At 38.8% G+C, this 13,738-nt stretch overlaps 1 protein-coding gene across 7 annotated transcripts in view; it reads right to left on the minus strand.

Annotated features, from left to right (window-relative positions):
* Nucleotides 1-13,738, minus strand: part of sorcs2 (sortilin-related VPS10 domain containing receptor 2) — a 593,249-nt gene that overhangs the window by 398,668 nt on the left and 180,843 nt on the right. For all 7 annotated transcript variants that reach the window (XM_030162130.1, XM_030162128.1, XM_030162129.1 and 4 more), the window contains exon 2: nt 13,482-13,549. In XM_030162130.1, coding sequence (XP_030017990.1) covers nt 13,482-13,549 — 68 coding nt within the window. The remainder of the gene's footprint in view (nt 1-13,481; nt 13,550-13,738) is intronic.

Genomic DNA, 13,738 nt, shown 5'->3' on the forward strand with positions numbered 1-13,738 from the left:
GATCATTAAATGTCTCACAGTAAGACTAAGATGTGTGTTTTAAAAGACTATGATTTTCATCATGTGTATTATTTAACTGGTGTTATAAAGGAATAATCTGTAAAGATGTTACTACATGCACCTATTAGGTACATCTGAATATTACTACAGATGGACCAACACATGGACCAGCATATTTGACAAACTTTAAAGTCAAACATATTTGACTTTAAAGGGGTAAAAAGGAGCAAAATAGAAAGATTATCTGTAAAAAATTGAGATATTTGCCCTCAATTTGCAAATCACAAATAAATGATGATCTAGTTTCTAAATACAGACTGATATCAGAATATTAAGCATCCTAAAACACGACAAAACATTAGAAATAGGGGTAAAATATGGTAGAATCCAAGGAAAAATTGGAGGGTTGTTTGTAATTTATCAGTATGGTACCTATTTATGGAAATTTAACTGTATGAAATACTTGTATTTATACATTTCAGTGCGATAAATGGCTCTTCATACTATCCATATGTATATATCAGTGTTTTTTATGTCACTTACTATTGGTACAAAATAAATATAAAAAGTCAAATCAATTATGTTCGTGACAATTAATCATCAACTAAAATGTTCTTAATATTCGTTGTTCAGATCTGGCTCTTTTTCTTCTAGTCTATTAAATGTTTTCGTTCCATTGCCCATCATTCTGGACACTGGGATGCTCTCGTCTTCCTTGTCACGTCTGTTTAGTCCAAAACAATCACAGATAAAATGTTCTGGGCTCAGTCAAGTGATGGGAACATGATCTGAACTGGGTTTGATTGGACTACAAGACAACCAACAACAGAGCAAGGTGCACTCTGCACATGGGATGCATCTAGAGGGTAAAGAGATTATATATCTGCGTCTTGTGGTCTTCATCAGCTAATGGGTTTTCCTGTTCAAGTTTTCAGAGGGATTTATTTGCCCCGATTTGTTCTTAAGTGAATGAACATCTGCTTATGAAGACCATACGGTGTGATTAAAATCTCTAGGAGGAGCCAGTCGATAGACCTTCAGACTACGGTTTCCTTCTGCTCTATTGTTTAACATCTTATACAACAGTTAATCTTTTTCTGTCCTTTAACTATATACCCCAAGTTCATAATATTGATAACAAAGTATTGATGAGAGTGTGGTGGGCTGAGTTATAAATGTCATCTCTTGCGTTAGCTATCAATAAACTCTTATCTGTGGGCCATTAAAGAGGCTGGAAACTGTGGATATTACCACCAAAGTTTAGTCAGAAGAATACAGGCTGTGCAGTTTCTGTCATTTCTGCTGTTTTTATAAGGCCGTCTAAAAGTTGCGTTGTTTTTGTGTGTAGACACACTTCAAAAATGCACAATATCATTTTGCCTAACTGTATACTGTAAACTTTGTGATTACATTTTTTCCTATTTTTTTTCCTATTTATTTATTTATTTTGCTGAAGCCCACATCACAACAGTCACACCACATACACATCTTACACACTCCACCACACACAGAACATTTACTCAACCAGGAAGATTCTTATTACTGACTGACGTTTTTTTTTTTTGTACTATATTACATGCCATATATCTTAACCCCCCCACCCTTCCCTTACATTATGATGATGTAATGTAAATGTAAATATTGTATAATACTGTACAAAAATATTGTTGTCACTTGGTGTCGCTTCAATAAAGATAAAAAAAAAAAAACTATCAGTAAATTCTTATCCGTGTGCCATTAAAGAGGCTGGAAACTGTGGATGTTACCCCAAAAGTTTAGTCAGAAGAATACAGGCTGTGTGGTTGCTGTCATTTCTGCTGTTTTTATAAAGTTGTCTAAAACTTGTGTTGTTTTTGTGTGTTGACGCACTTGAAAAATGCACAATATCATTTTGTGTAGCTGTATACTGTATACTTTTAAATTTATTAATTAATTTATTTTTTAAATTTTCTTTTTAATTTTTCACTTTTTTAAAACAAATTTTTCAGGAGCTCACATCACAACAGTCACACCACATACACATCTTACACACTCCACCACACACAGAACATTTACACAACCAGGACAGGACACTGGTTTTTATTCCTGACTGACATTTCGTTTCTTTTGCATATTATATGCCATAAATCTTAACCCCCCCCCACACACACACACACACACACACACACACACACTATGATGATATAATGTAAATGTAAATATTGTATAATACTGTACATAAATTTCTTTGTCACTTGGTGTAGCTTCAACAAAGGTTAAAAAAAAAAAAAAGCTATCAATAAACTCTTATCTGTGTGGCACTGAAGAGGCTGGAAACTGTGGATATTACCATAAAAGTTTAGTCAGAAGAATACAGGCTGTGTGGTTGCTGTCATTTCTGCTGTTTTTATCAGGCTGTCTAAAAGTTGCATTGTTTTTCTGTGTTGACACACTTCAAAAATGCACAATATCACTTTGCGTAGCTGTATTGTGCTGCTATTTTACTGCTAGTTTTGTGACCTAGTTTCCCCACAGGAATCATCAAAGCTTTAACCTCCTTTATCATCACTTATCATCTGTCTGATTACAGTGGTTCATGAAAGCAGCTTTGAAGAGCAGCTTCGTTACAAAGAGACAACACATAAATTCTGAGCTTGGCTGCGTGTACAGAGGGGAATGGAGAGGATGATAGACGAACAACTATGAGGAGGAGGAGGGGGTGGTGTGGGTGGTGGAGGGCTGATTAGTCCATATGAGGAGTGATGCCCCCTACTGTTCAGACTAAAGTAGCCCTGGAGCCTCTTTGATCCCCTCTGCCCTCCTTCATAGATCTGTTTTCTCTTTCTTTCATTCAGTCCATGTCTTACAGGCACATATAAATTTCCCACACATGCACAAATACATAAGTGTAGCGATGCCAACACGTGCAATATTCACAAATACACACCAGTTAATAGAAACACGAAGGAAAAAGCACGCACATGATGCATAAACAGCACATAGCACATAACTACCAGACCAAAAAAAAAAAACAAAACACATTTTTGCACACACAGGCAAGATTTTAAGCTGAATTCTAGTGTTTATATTCATGAAAATCTATTAAAGTGCAAATATCACACATATAGGAGACATACGTCGGATGGCTTGTCAGATAATTTCTTCATCATTAATGGAGCAGTGAAGCCCCCTGCAGCGATGGCTACCAGCCCCCTTGCCTCTTCAAAGATGTGTGAAGATGGCATGAATTATAGATACCCCCCTGACTCTCACACCAACACTGTGTTTATGTGAGTGTATGATTACAGTGGGCGTAAATGGATCACATATGGAACCCTAGGAAGTTGTGATTACAAGATGATGCATTTATTTTATCTCACCAAGCCAACAGAAAATGTCCATTTATGAAAACCCCTGCCTTAAGTTAATTTAATAATTAATAATCATGTATCCACCCCACCCATTCATGTTATAACTCAATGTTTTTCAACCTTGGGGCACGTGGGGTCGCCTGGAATTCAAATGGGGTCGCCTGAAAGTTCTAGTAATTGATAAAAAAATAAATAAATAAATAAATAAATAATATATGATGAGTTGCCAGAGATCACAATACATAAAAGACGTGACAAACTGTGAAGCTGAAACTGAAGCACTGTGGTTCTGTTTATCTTTCAAATGTTCATTGTGGTCGGTTTCAGATGCTGCAGCTCTTTCATAATTCATAGTTTGAGTTATTGTTTGTTCAGTATTAATTTTAAATCCAAGCTGGACTGACTGTACATATCCTGACCAAGGAAAAGAAAATTCTCACTTTGTGCAGTAATCTACACCTGGCTTTTCTGCCTCCATCCATAATAATATACATTATATTGCCTAAATGTCCTCTAAAATTAATGTTTATTTGCAACATAGTATAGGTAACTCTTAACATGATCAAAAAACAAATTCATTTTTGCAAAAAAAAAAAAAGTCTCTGTTTTGAATATAATAATAATAATAATGGATTAGATTTATATAGCGCTTTTCTATGAACGCATACTCAAAGCGCGCACAGAGGATCCATTATTCATTCACTCTCACATTCTCTCTCTGGAGGTGGTAAACTACATCTGTATCCACAGCTGCCCTGGGGCAGACTGACGGAAGCGTGGCTGCCAGTCTGCGCCTACGGCCCCTCCGACCACCACCAAACATTCACACACATTCATACACCAGTGTGAGTAGCAGCACTGGAGGCAAGAAGGGTGAAGTGTCTTGCCCAAGGACACAACAGCACATGGACAGAGTGGGATTCGAACCGCCAACCCTTCGGTTATTGGACGTATTGAATATTTGGGGTCACCAGAAATTTGTGATGTTAAAATGGGGTCATGAGCCAAAAAAGGTTGGGAACCAATACTTGCTTTTCCATTGGACATCTGCACACAACTTTACCGATATTTACTAAATGTCGAAAAAACAGAAGTGCGTAATGTTGGTTTTTCCATTAAATCACAAATGCGATGATTTGTTTATTTATTATCACAAGATGACACGAGGAGTCATGCCGTAAACATGGCCATGAATCTAAATATGGTGTTGATTTACAGATATATTCAATATTATTATATATTACCCCTCTATCTCGTACTAAATTTAAAAAAATGCTTGGGTTTCCTGGGGTGTCCACTCATACCACAACATGTTTCTTCTTCTTCGCTTGTTGTAATGTCTGTCAACATCTGTTTTTTTAATTCACCCAAAAAACCACCTCTTGCCAGCGCAAAAACTTTTAATCAAAAAATGAGACTTTTGGCGAAATTGTCATTTTTCCATTAGGTAAATTTGTATGCACAAGTTATATTTGCGCAATTTGAGGGTCAACGGAAAAGCGACTACTCTTATAACTCCACACTAGAAAGTAGGATATTATCAATAATCTGACAAAATCATAACATTAGAATCTGTTTAATTCATCTATTGAGTCCATGCAACAACCACAGCCACAGTTCTGCAGCCCTGTGTACAAACTAAAAATAAGAAATACTTGCACTGAGGATGAAAAGCCCAAAGAGAAGTGAAGTGCACATCTGCTACTTTCAGTCTGAGGATCAAAAAGGTTTACTGAGTATTTCATGGCTCGACTTGAGGCAACAGAGTCTTAAGATGAGTTCTGTCAGCCTACAGTCATCTCAGTGTGCAGTAATGCAGTGGCAAATCCTTTTCCTCTTTGCTTAATCTACAAGCACCTTTCACTCCGTTTACTACGACGCAGTATCTGGATTGAATCTGCATTTACGATACCGGTCCAGATTAGTCTACGAGGCAACATAACATTGGACAACAAAGTACACCAACACAGAGCTTATTGTACGTCACATATTAAACCTTATATCCTTTCTACAAGGAGCTACGGCTAGAAACTCTTAACCCTTTAACCCCTGAGACATTATTCCAGTGTCATAGAAACTACTGTGAGTATGTGCTTGTGTTCCTTTCCTTCAGTGGTTTTGTTTTACTGTGTGTTTTAGGGTCAAAACAGGGTGGAATAACAGAAAAAGACGAAGAGAGGAATTGACATTTTACAGGTTTTTACTCAATAAGGCTCCCAGAATGTACATCAATAAGAGATTTAGGATGTTGAACATGAACTGTGAACTGGAACACACTGAACAACTGCTGCTTTTTGACACCTGGCTGAACTCCCAACACAGTAAAAAACTAAAAAAATAAGGTAAAGGAAAATCACAACACTCCAAACATCAGTAAAAGCAAAAAACAACAAGAAAAATAGTGTAAAAACAAAACAACAAAACTATTACAAAGGGGATGGGGTTTGCACTGAGCATGGTCAGATGTTTACGGAAAACACCAGGTCTACTCTATCAGCACACTTTGAAATTTTTCTTATTGAGCAAACGGTTGAATTTGTATGAATATTTAAAATAAATCATACATTCAGAAGGAGCGCCACAGACACGTCAGGGGTTAAAGGGTTACAGATTTACTTTAGTGACCTGGAAAATCCTCATCCTCTGCCTGTTTGTTCTAAAATTCCTCTATGACATGAACACTTTGCTACGGATGTTGTTTTTAAATGCATTAAATGATACACGACTTAATCTACAGAAAGATTTTGATCTACAGAGTAATATTGGCAAATAATTACTCAACCTTTGCATACTATATAAATGTGCATGACAAATTCAAGTGTGAGTCTAGAGAATATTTTTATTGTAAAAGAAGAGAAAATGTTAAGGTGTGTGTGAGTTTCTACACTGTGTATGACACTTAGCTAAATACTACATCTGCATACATAAATACATGCAGGGTGGGGAAGCAAAATTTACAATGAACATTTAGTTGTTTTTTCTCAGCAGGCACTACGTCAATTGTTTTGAAACCAAACATATATTGATGTCATTATCATACCTAACACTATTATCCATACCTTTTCAGAAACTTTTGCCCATATGAGTAATCAGGAAAGCAAACGTCAAAGAGTGTGTGATTTGCTGAATGCACTCGTCACACCAAAGGAGATTTCAAAAATAGTTGGAGTGTCCATAAAGACTGTTTATAATGGAAAGAAGAGAATGACTATGAGCAAAACTATTACCAGAAAGTCTGGAAGATACTATTAAAGAAGAATGGGAGAAGTTGTCACCCGAATATTTGAGGAACACTTGCGCAAGTTTCAGGAAGCGTGTGAAGGCAGTTATTGAGAAAGAAGGAGGACACATAGAATAAAAACATTTTCTATTATGTCCATTTTCTTGTGGCAAATAAATTCTCATGACTTTCAATAAACTAATTGGTCATACACTGTCTTTCAATTCCTGCCTCAAAATATTGTAAATTTTGCTTCCCCACCCTGTATAGTGTGTACTACATGCAGTTTCATACAGTGTTATAAGGTACATTACTAAGGCTATGTTCAGACAAATGTGGCCCAAATCCGATTTTTTTTGCACATATATGACCTGTATCCGATCTGTTAAAGACCGTTTGAACGCACAAATCTGACCCAGGCCACTTTCATATGTGGTCCTAAATCTGACACGTATCTGATATTTTGCAATGTGACTTCAGTCTGAACAGCCAGGTTGTATTCATCTGACCTTTACGCCATTGAAATGCGACAAATGCCACTTATTTAATAATAAGTATCAAGCATATTTTAGTATATAGTATAGATATGTTTAGACTAGGAAGATTATTACTGCTATTAATTATTTAAGGAGAAGGGGTGGGAGTTTATAAGTTATTCTTCTTCTCACTCCTTTTTGAATATGTATTATATGTCTTATGTCTTATATTTAAGTGTTTTGTTTATTTATTTTCTTCTGTTTTGACATTCATATTCGAAATAAATACATCAATCAATCAATCAAACACAGAGGCAGGCTGTACCTCACGTATTACATCAAGACCTCTTTTGTACATGCGGGTCACTTCAGGGTCGCATTCAGTTCATACTCAAAACTGATAGAAGTCGCATTTAATGTGTAATATGAACGAGCACACAAAAATCTGATTTTACCAAAAAATCCAAATTGTGCATTAAGACCTGCTGTCTGAACGTAGCCATAGTAACATGACTGTTAACAGAATTTCCTGTCTTGTGTGTCCATCATGTCTTTACATAGAAATCTGTGAAATAATTTTAATCGAACATGTCTGTTCCTTTCTCTAATTCACTAATTAGGTTGTTTCTATGTTTCAAACTGCATCACTCTGCTGTTTTTGGACACAAATAATGCCACATATATCGCAGTTTATGGTACTTACACTTGTAGTCTTCTCTGCAGCTGTTTCTTTTGTCTATATTTCCGTTGGGGTGTATCCATGCTTAATGTATGTAAAGTGAGAACTTCAGCCAAGTAGATGATATCCGCATATTTACTGTTCTATTTCTGACCAGCTACTAGACCAAAGACGAGGATACTAAAGCTGCATGCTGTGAAATGTGTCCACTGTGATACACATCTGGGTATCTCTGGAAAACAGCCGATTTCCAGGTTTGTCAAACTATGTAGTAAGTATTATTATTATTATTTTATTTTAAATTCTTTATTTATGAAAGTTTTTTTTTTTTTTTTTACAGATTTAAAAACAAAACACGAAATAAACAGGTCATGAGGTCAAGGGGTTACAAAGATCACATTGCTTGGACAAACAACATAATTTTTACAGTTAATGGTTGACAAATTTGTCTCACAGGTTATGCAGACGTGCCACTTTTCCCAAAGTTCTTCACCCAGTTCTTTCTGAAGTCATATTGTGTAGGTCATCCATTCTAGTCAATGGAGATGTTTGACAATATTGGTAAAGACAGTCATCAGTGGACATTCTCTCTTAAGCCAGTATTTTGTAATTGTCTTTTTACTCGCTGCCAGCAAGACCTTGAGGAAGTAAGCCTCATTCTTACTGAGGACATCAGGTTCATGACCAGTGGTGTAGTGGTCCCTGGAGAAGTGGGTATACTCTCAACTTTTTGTCCTTTTTTTTAAAAAAAAAGTAGTCCAGAAAAATGACATTTTTACAAACAGTGACATGTGAGACTACTCTATTTGGTTTCCCCAAAAATCCATCAGTAGTATTTGCTCACTATTATAAAATATCATGACTTGATCAGGAACAGTTTGTAGGTATTACTGGTCACACAAGCAACTGCATGAATGTAAATGTTTTCAACACGAGGCAAACATACGATAACATTAGCCTTTCATAACATTAGCCTACTCATATAGTTGAAAACATCTCTTCTCTAAATGTGCAGTCATATGGTCAGTAGTTTAAAAACAGTGTCTCATTCTGAAACCACCTTAAACCTTACCTCACAATTATTTTTTCCATGAAAGTAGGTTCCCTAAATTTGTGTCACTCATTTGAAAAACGTTTATTCTGCCTTTCTTATTTGCATTTCCAATAATTGCACATCTTTCAATGAGACATGCAGTGACCTGTCAATCAACTGGAGTGGCACTGGCACCTGAGGTGGCCAATCAGGTTCCAGAGGTGGCCAACGCTAAGCAGAGCCCTGGCTCTGGCGCTAAGTTACCAATATTTTCCTCGGCATGACCCGCCCTACTCTACCTCTGATTGGCTCATCAGTCATCATGCCTAAAGTTACCCAATCTAATCAGTGAAGGTACCAAGTACAAGCCAATTAGAGGCAGAGTAGGGCGGGTCATGGCTTCACCATCCTTGGGGAAAACATGGGCAATTTGACTGCAGATACTACTGAATGGTGCACATCAGGGGGATTTAGAAGTGGGTATACGCAGTGATGACTGAAAAATAAGTAGGTATACTTCATATACCACCGTATACCCTGGACTAGACCACTGTTCATGACCAAGAAAGAGGGAAGTGATTGATTTGAAAACCCAAAACTTTAGAAATGATTTTAGGTACTTCCTTCCTGTAAGTCTGGATAGAGGGGCAGGACCAGAAAACATGTGCGGGATCCACCATGGTTCCTCCACATTCTCTCCAACAGCACTGAGTATGGATTATTTTTGACTAGAATCAGTGGTCCAGTAGTACGCAGGCGGTCATTTGGAACACAGCTGCTGTCCTTACAATTGGGTCTGAGTGGACAATGACAATCGCTCTGTTCTGTCACTTTAATATTCGCTGCAGGTTCTGAAGGCTTTACTACATTTTCACATGCTCTTTGCAACTCAGGTGGATTAATTCGGTTTAATAGTGGTATTGAAAAACTTGCAATGTCCACTTACTTAAATGTCAAAGAAAGATGCACACAGATTTTGGATCTCATAAATGTGCACTGCATAAAAACATTTCACTAAATGTCATACTGTATGTGATAGTAGAATCAGTGAAATAATTGAACTTTGTAGAGAGGGCATTGAATGTTCACCACTACTATTTAACCCTTAGGGGTCTGAGCCTTTTTTGGTCGTTTTTGAGTACTTTTGATTTTGCCTTTATATACTATATAAAGAAATGTTTATTATAGCCATGTTTGGTATCTTTTTTTCAGCACAACTTCATCTATCTCATCTGCCTATTATTTTTTCACTTTAACCTACTATATTAACACAACAGGCCCAAAAACGCACAAAAAAGAAAAAATCCAAATTGAAAAATGTATATAATTTGTTGCCTAAATAACACAAAGATGCTTAACGAACTGTTTCAAAGACTTTAAATGTGAATATTAGTTCCAAGTATTAGGTATATAAAATTAGAATTGGAATAAATTAAAACTGTACTCAAATATTTGACATAAGAAGTATAAGAAATGTCATGTACCCCCCACCTCATTTTCATGCTTTTACTCACGTTTGTTTGTTTCAAGTTCAAACCGTCGAATCTCTGGTTGCATTTGCTCTATTAACATCAGAAAGAGTGTTTGAAGTCCGCACTTTCGAATGCAATTGTCCCCAATGGTTTATGTGACCAACTTCTGATGCTACAATGTGTTGAAAATGTCATGTGATTGAGGACCCGTAAGGGTTAACCGCTTGAATTGAATTTTACAAGCTTAGGAGAGTTGATTTTTCCATTAAATCCTCAAAATTACAAAAGAACAAACTGTACTTGCCCTCTTTTCATGTCTTTAGCTGCATTTGCGGAACAGTCACGATATTTCTGAGTAAAAGACTTCCTACCATAACGTTGAGAAGCACTGTTTGACTGGACACACTGATGGCCTGCACTAGAAAGCGTAAGCTAGTGCACACAGACACAGATACAACAACACACACTCCCACCCAGCTGGATGTTGGAGTGTTAAGTGTCCGGTGCACATCAGGGGTCCGACCTCTGACTGCTGTAATTCACCTCAGCTAAAGAAAACACAAAAACATCACCGTTGCTGCAGCCTCAATTATCGACCTCAGCCTCCACAAAGGGAGAGTGTTTTTACCTTTGGTGCATGCCGGCAAGAAAGATAAAAGAATAAAGGGCAGAAAAAACAAAGATGGATGACCTGTTGCCTTTAGGACGCTTAATGACCACATGAAGATAAACTGTTGTCTTTGCTCAGACGTCCTCTGATGCGTTCAATGGCTTACATCAAAGACCGGCTGCCATCCAGTCAAACCCCCTGAGAAGCCTCATGTGGTCTGTGGCTTGCCACTCACTCTACCCCCCACCCCCCCGCTCTTGCTTTACAAAGAAATCCATTCTCAAGAGAAAAGTGAGGGGGCTGTTTGGAGCTTTTATAAGGTGTGTTATAACATGGGACCTTGGGCCAGCCATAACACACTGAAGGACAGACTTACTGAAGTAACACACAGTGAAAATAAGGAATCAGTGTCGACGCCAAAGCCCGGGGACTGACTAAACTCTCCACAGTACATTGGGAAACAGACGCAGCGCTCAGTGTGGGATGGGTTATTATTAGAAGGTTGGAACAGACAACCTTACCTTGATACTTTATGATGCAGTCGTGGGATTTGTTGTACTTTAATCTTGCATCATATAATGTGTATGCTCAACGACAGACTGTGACCTTGTTCTAATTCACTTCCTCTTGCATAAAGATTAGGTAGACTGCAAAGAAGCCTCTTACTATGGATTAAAAAAAAGCCTAAAAGTGGTTTGTGGAGGTATGGAATGGGTATGTTTCAAAAGAGCTTAAATCAGCAGAGTTTGATAAGGACTTTTAGCCTCACTAAGGAAAAAAATCCATCCGAAACTTTCAGAATATTATAATTTATCTGGTCTGAGATCTAAGGCTAAGGGGGTTTAGCCCTTCCCCTCCATCTAATTGAGAATCGGGACAACACTACCCGTTCATGTGTATGTGCAAAATGGAGGGGTAGGGGTAAGGGGGAGGGCCAAGGGGTGAATTGGGCTTCAACCCTGATTTAAGACATGAGTCAAAACCAGCCCGTTAATATAAGAGATGGTAACAGAAAATTAACACAAGACCTGCTCTGCCCCTTTCCAAAAGCTCTGATTGGCTGAAGGAGGGAGGGAGGCTCATCATCCACTGCTAACGTGTGAAATGTATAAAAGCTAGATTTTCTGCAGCTTTTCTTGCACCCCCTGCTGTGTAACCACAGAGAGCCTCATTTCCAATGAATGATAGAGCTGTGAGTTTTCACCCACAGCTGGATTCATCTGAATACGTCAGTTATGGGTGCTCATCTGTGAAAATATAGATTGTGCTTCTTTGACTATAGACACACAATGAGCCTCTGAAGACCAGCGCTGATCTAAAAAGGCCTCACTTCATTAACTCAGTTGCTGTGAAAACTTTTCTCCTTTCTGTGCTGTTAACTTTCCCCCTGTGTCTAACCTGGCATCTTGATCTACGCCACCTGACAGGGCGAGACGGTGAAGCCATTCATCTTCTCCCATCTTCCCCGTTTGATCCTTCAGCCCGGGGACTTCAAAGCCTATAGGCCGGTGGATTGGGCCTGTCCACAGTCCACGCCAAACTGACAGCTACAAGGAAGCGAGGTACGCCACACACATAATACCCACCAAGATGTGGTCAAGGTCCCGGTGCAAACATGCTAATTTAATGCTAATTTCTGCTTCTTTCGGACAACCGTGCCAGGTGGCAGGTGGCCAGATTCTTCCATCTCTGACAGTTAAAGTTAGTTTCTCAGCACATTTGACCATTTGCTGGGTTTCTCAAGAGGCCTGTCCAGTGGTGGATTTCAAGCATTATTCATAGACTGCAACAATTAAAACATCAACAGAGGGAAGAGAAAAATATGTACATTATTCATATGTCCTCCAGGGAGACAGGCAGTCAGAGCTAATGAGAGGCTGAAGCTTTGAAGTGGTGGAGCCCTCAGTGAGCTGAATGGCATGAATTAAGTACCACCATCAGGCACGTTTTGCTCTATGCTAATGCCTTCTAGACTTCTAATTTTAGCCAGTGTTATGAGTCTGTCTATTTTCGAAGTTTTTATTATGAAATTGAAATATAATTAAATATCCTCCGCTCTCTTATCTGCAGGAAGGTCAGGCTCAGCTCCATAGCAGCATCCCGGGAGCTGCTGGAGTCGTGTACAGTAAAGAGGAAATTAATATTCCATGAGAATATATGTCGAGCAAAAGACGCACTTGTTGTGAAGTGGAGCGGAATGAAAGCATTGCTTCTTTTCCCTGCTGCTCAAAAAGCAAGAAAAGTGTGAAGTGATTTTGGCAAAGAGGCCAGCTCTGCTAAATAGCGGAAGCTCTGCCAGTCGGACTTGACCCCTTTCCCTGGCACTGCCGGTGCCCGTCGTCCTGCCCTGTGCCATGCTGATACGCTATCTGCCCGAACAGATGCCCGCCTTGGCCTCGCAGTGCCACTCTCCGGTCCTCCCACTTTACTCTTAGCTGCCTGCTGATGTTTTGTCCGTTCTAGTGCCCTGTATCACACTTGTCTCCTTGAAGCAGCTCAGTGGAGAGATAAGCAAGACCCACTCTGACCTCGCTGTTAAAGCAAAGCCACTGGCTGATGAAAGGTCTGTGTGAGTCCAAGGCTAGGCATGTGACATAAAGACGGCCAGAAGCAGCGGGCGTGGTGTAAATGTTTGGCCTACCTCCACAGAGAACTCTCCAGCACCTTGGTGGAGTCGGCGTGGTAGTATTTGGTCAGGATCAGGATGACCTGTAAGAAGAGACAGATTCAGACATAAGATACAGAAAATGACAGAGGTTAGCACTGCTGCTTTACAAGAAGGGATGTGGGACGTTTCTGTGTGGTGTGTTTGTGTGGGTTCTCTGTGAGTACTCCGGCTTACTACCCACATCCAAACACATGCACTAATAACCAATCAAATGGTTAAGCTAAACTCGC

The sequence above is a fragment of the Sphaeramia orbicularis genome, chromosome 18 (genome assembly GCF_902148855.1).
Source record: "Sphaeramia orbicularis chromosome 18, fSphaOr1.1, whole genome shotgun sequence".
Classification (NCBI taxonomy): Eukaryota; Metazoa; Chordata; class Actinopteri; order Kurtiformes; family Apogonidae; genus Sphaeramia; species Sphaeramia orbicularis.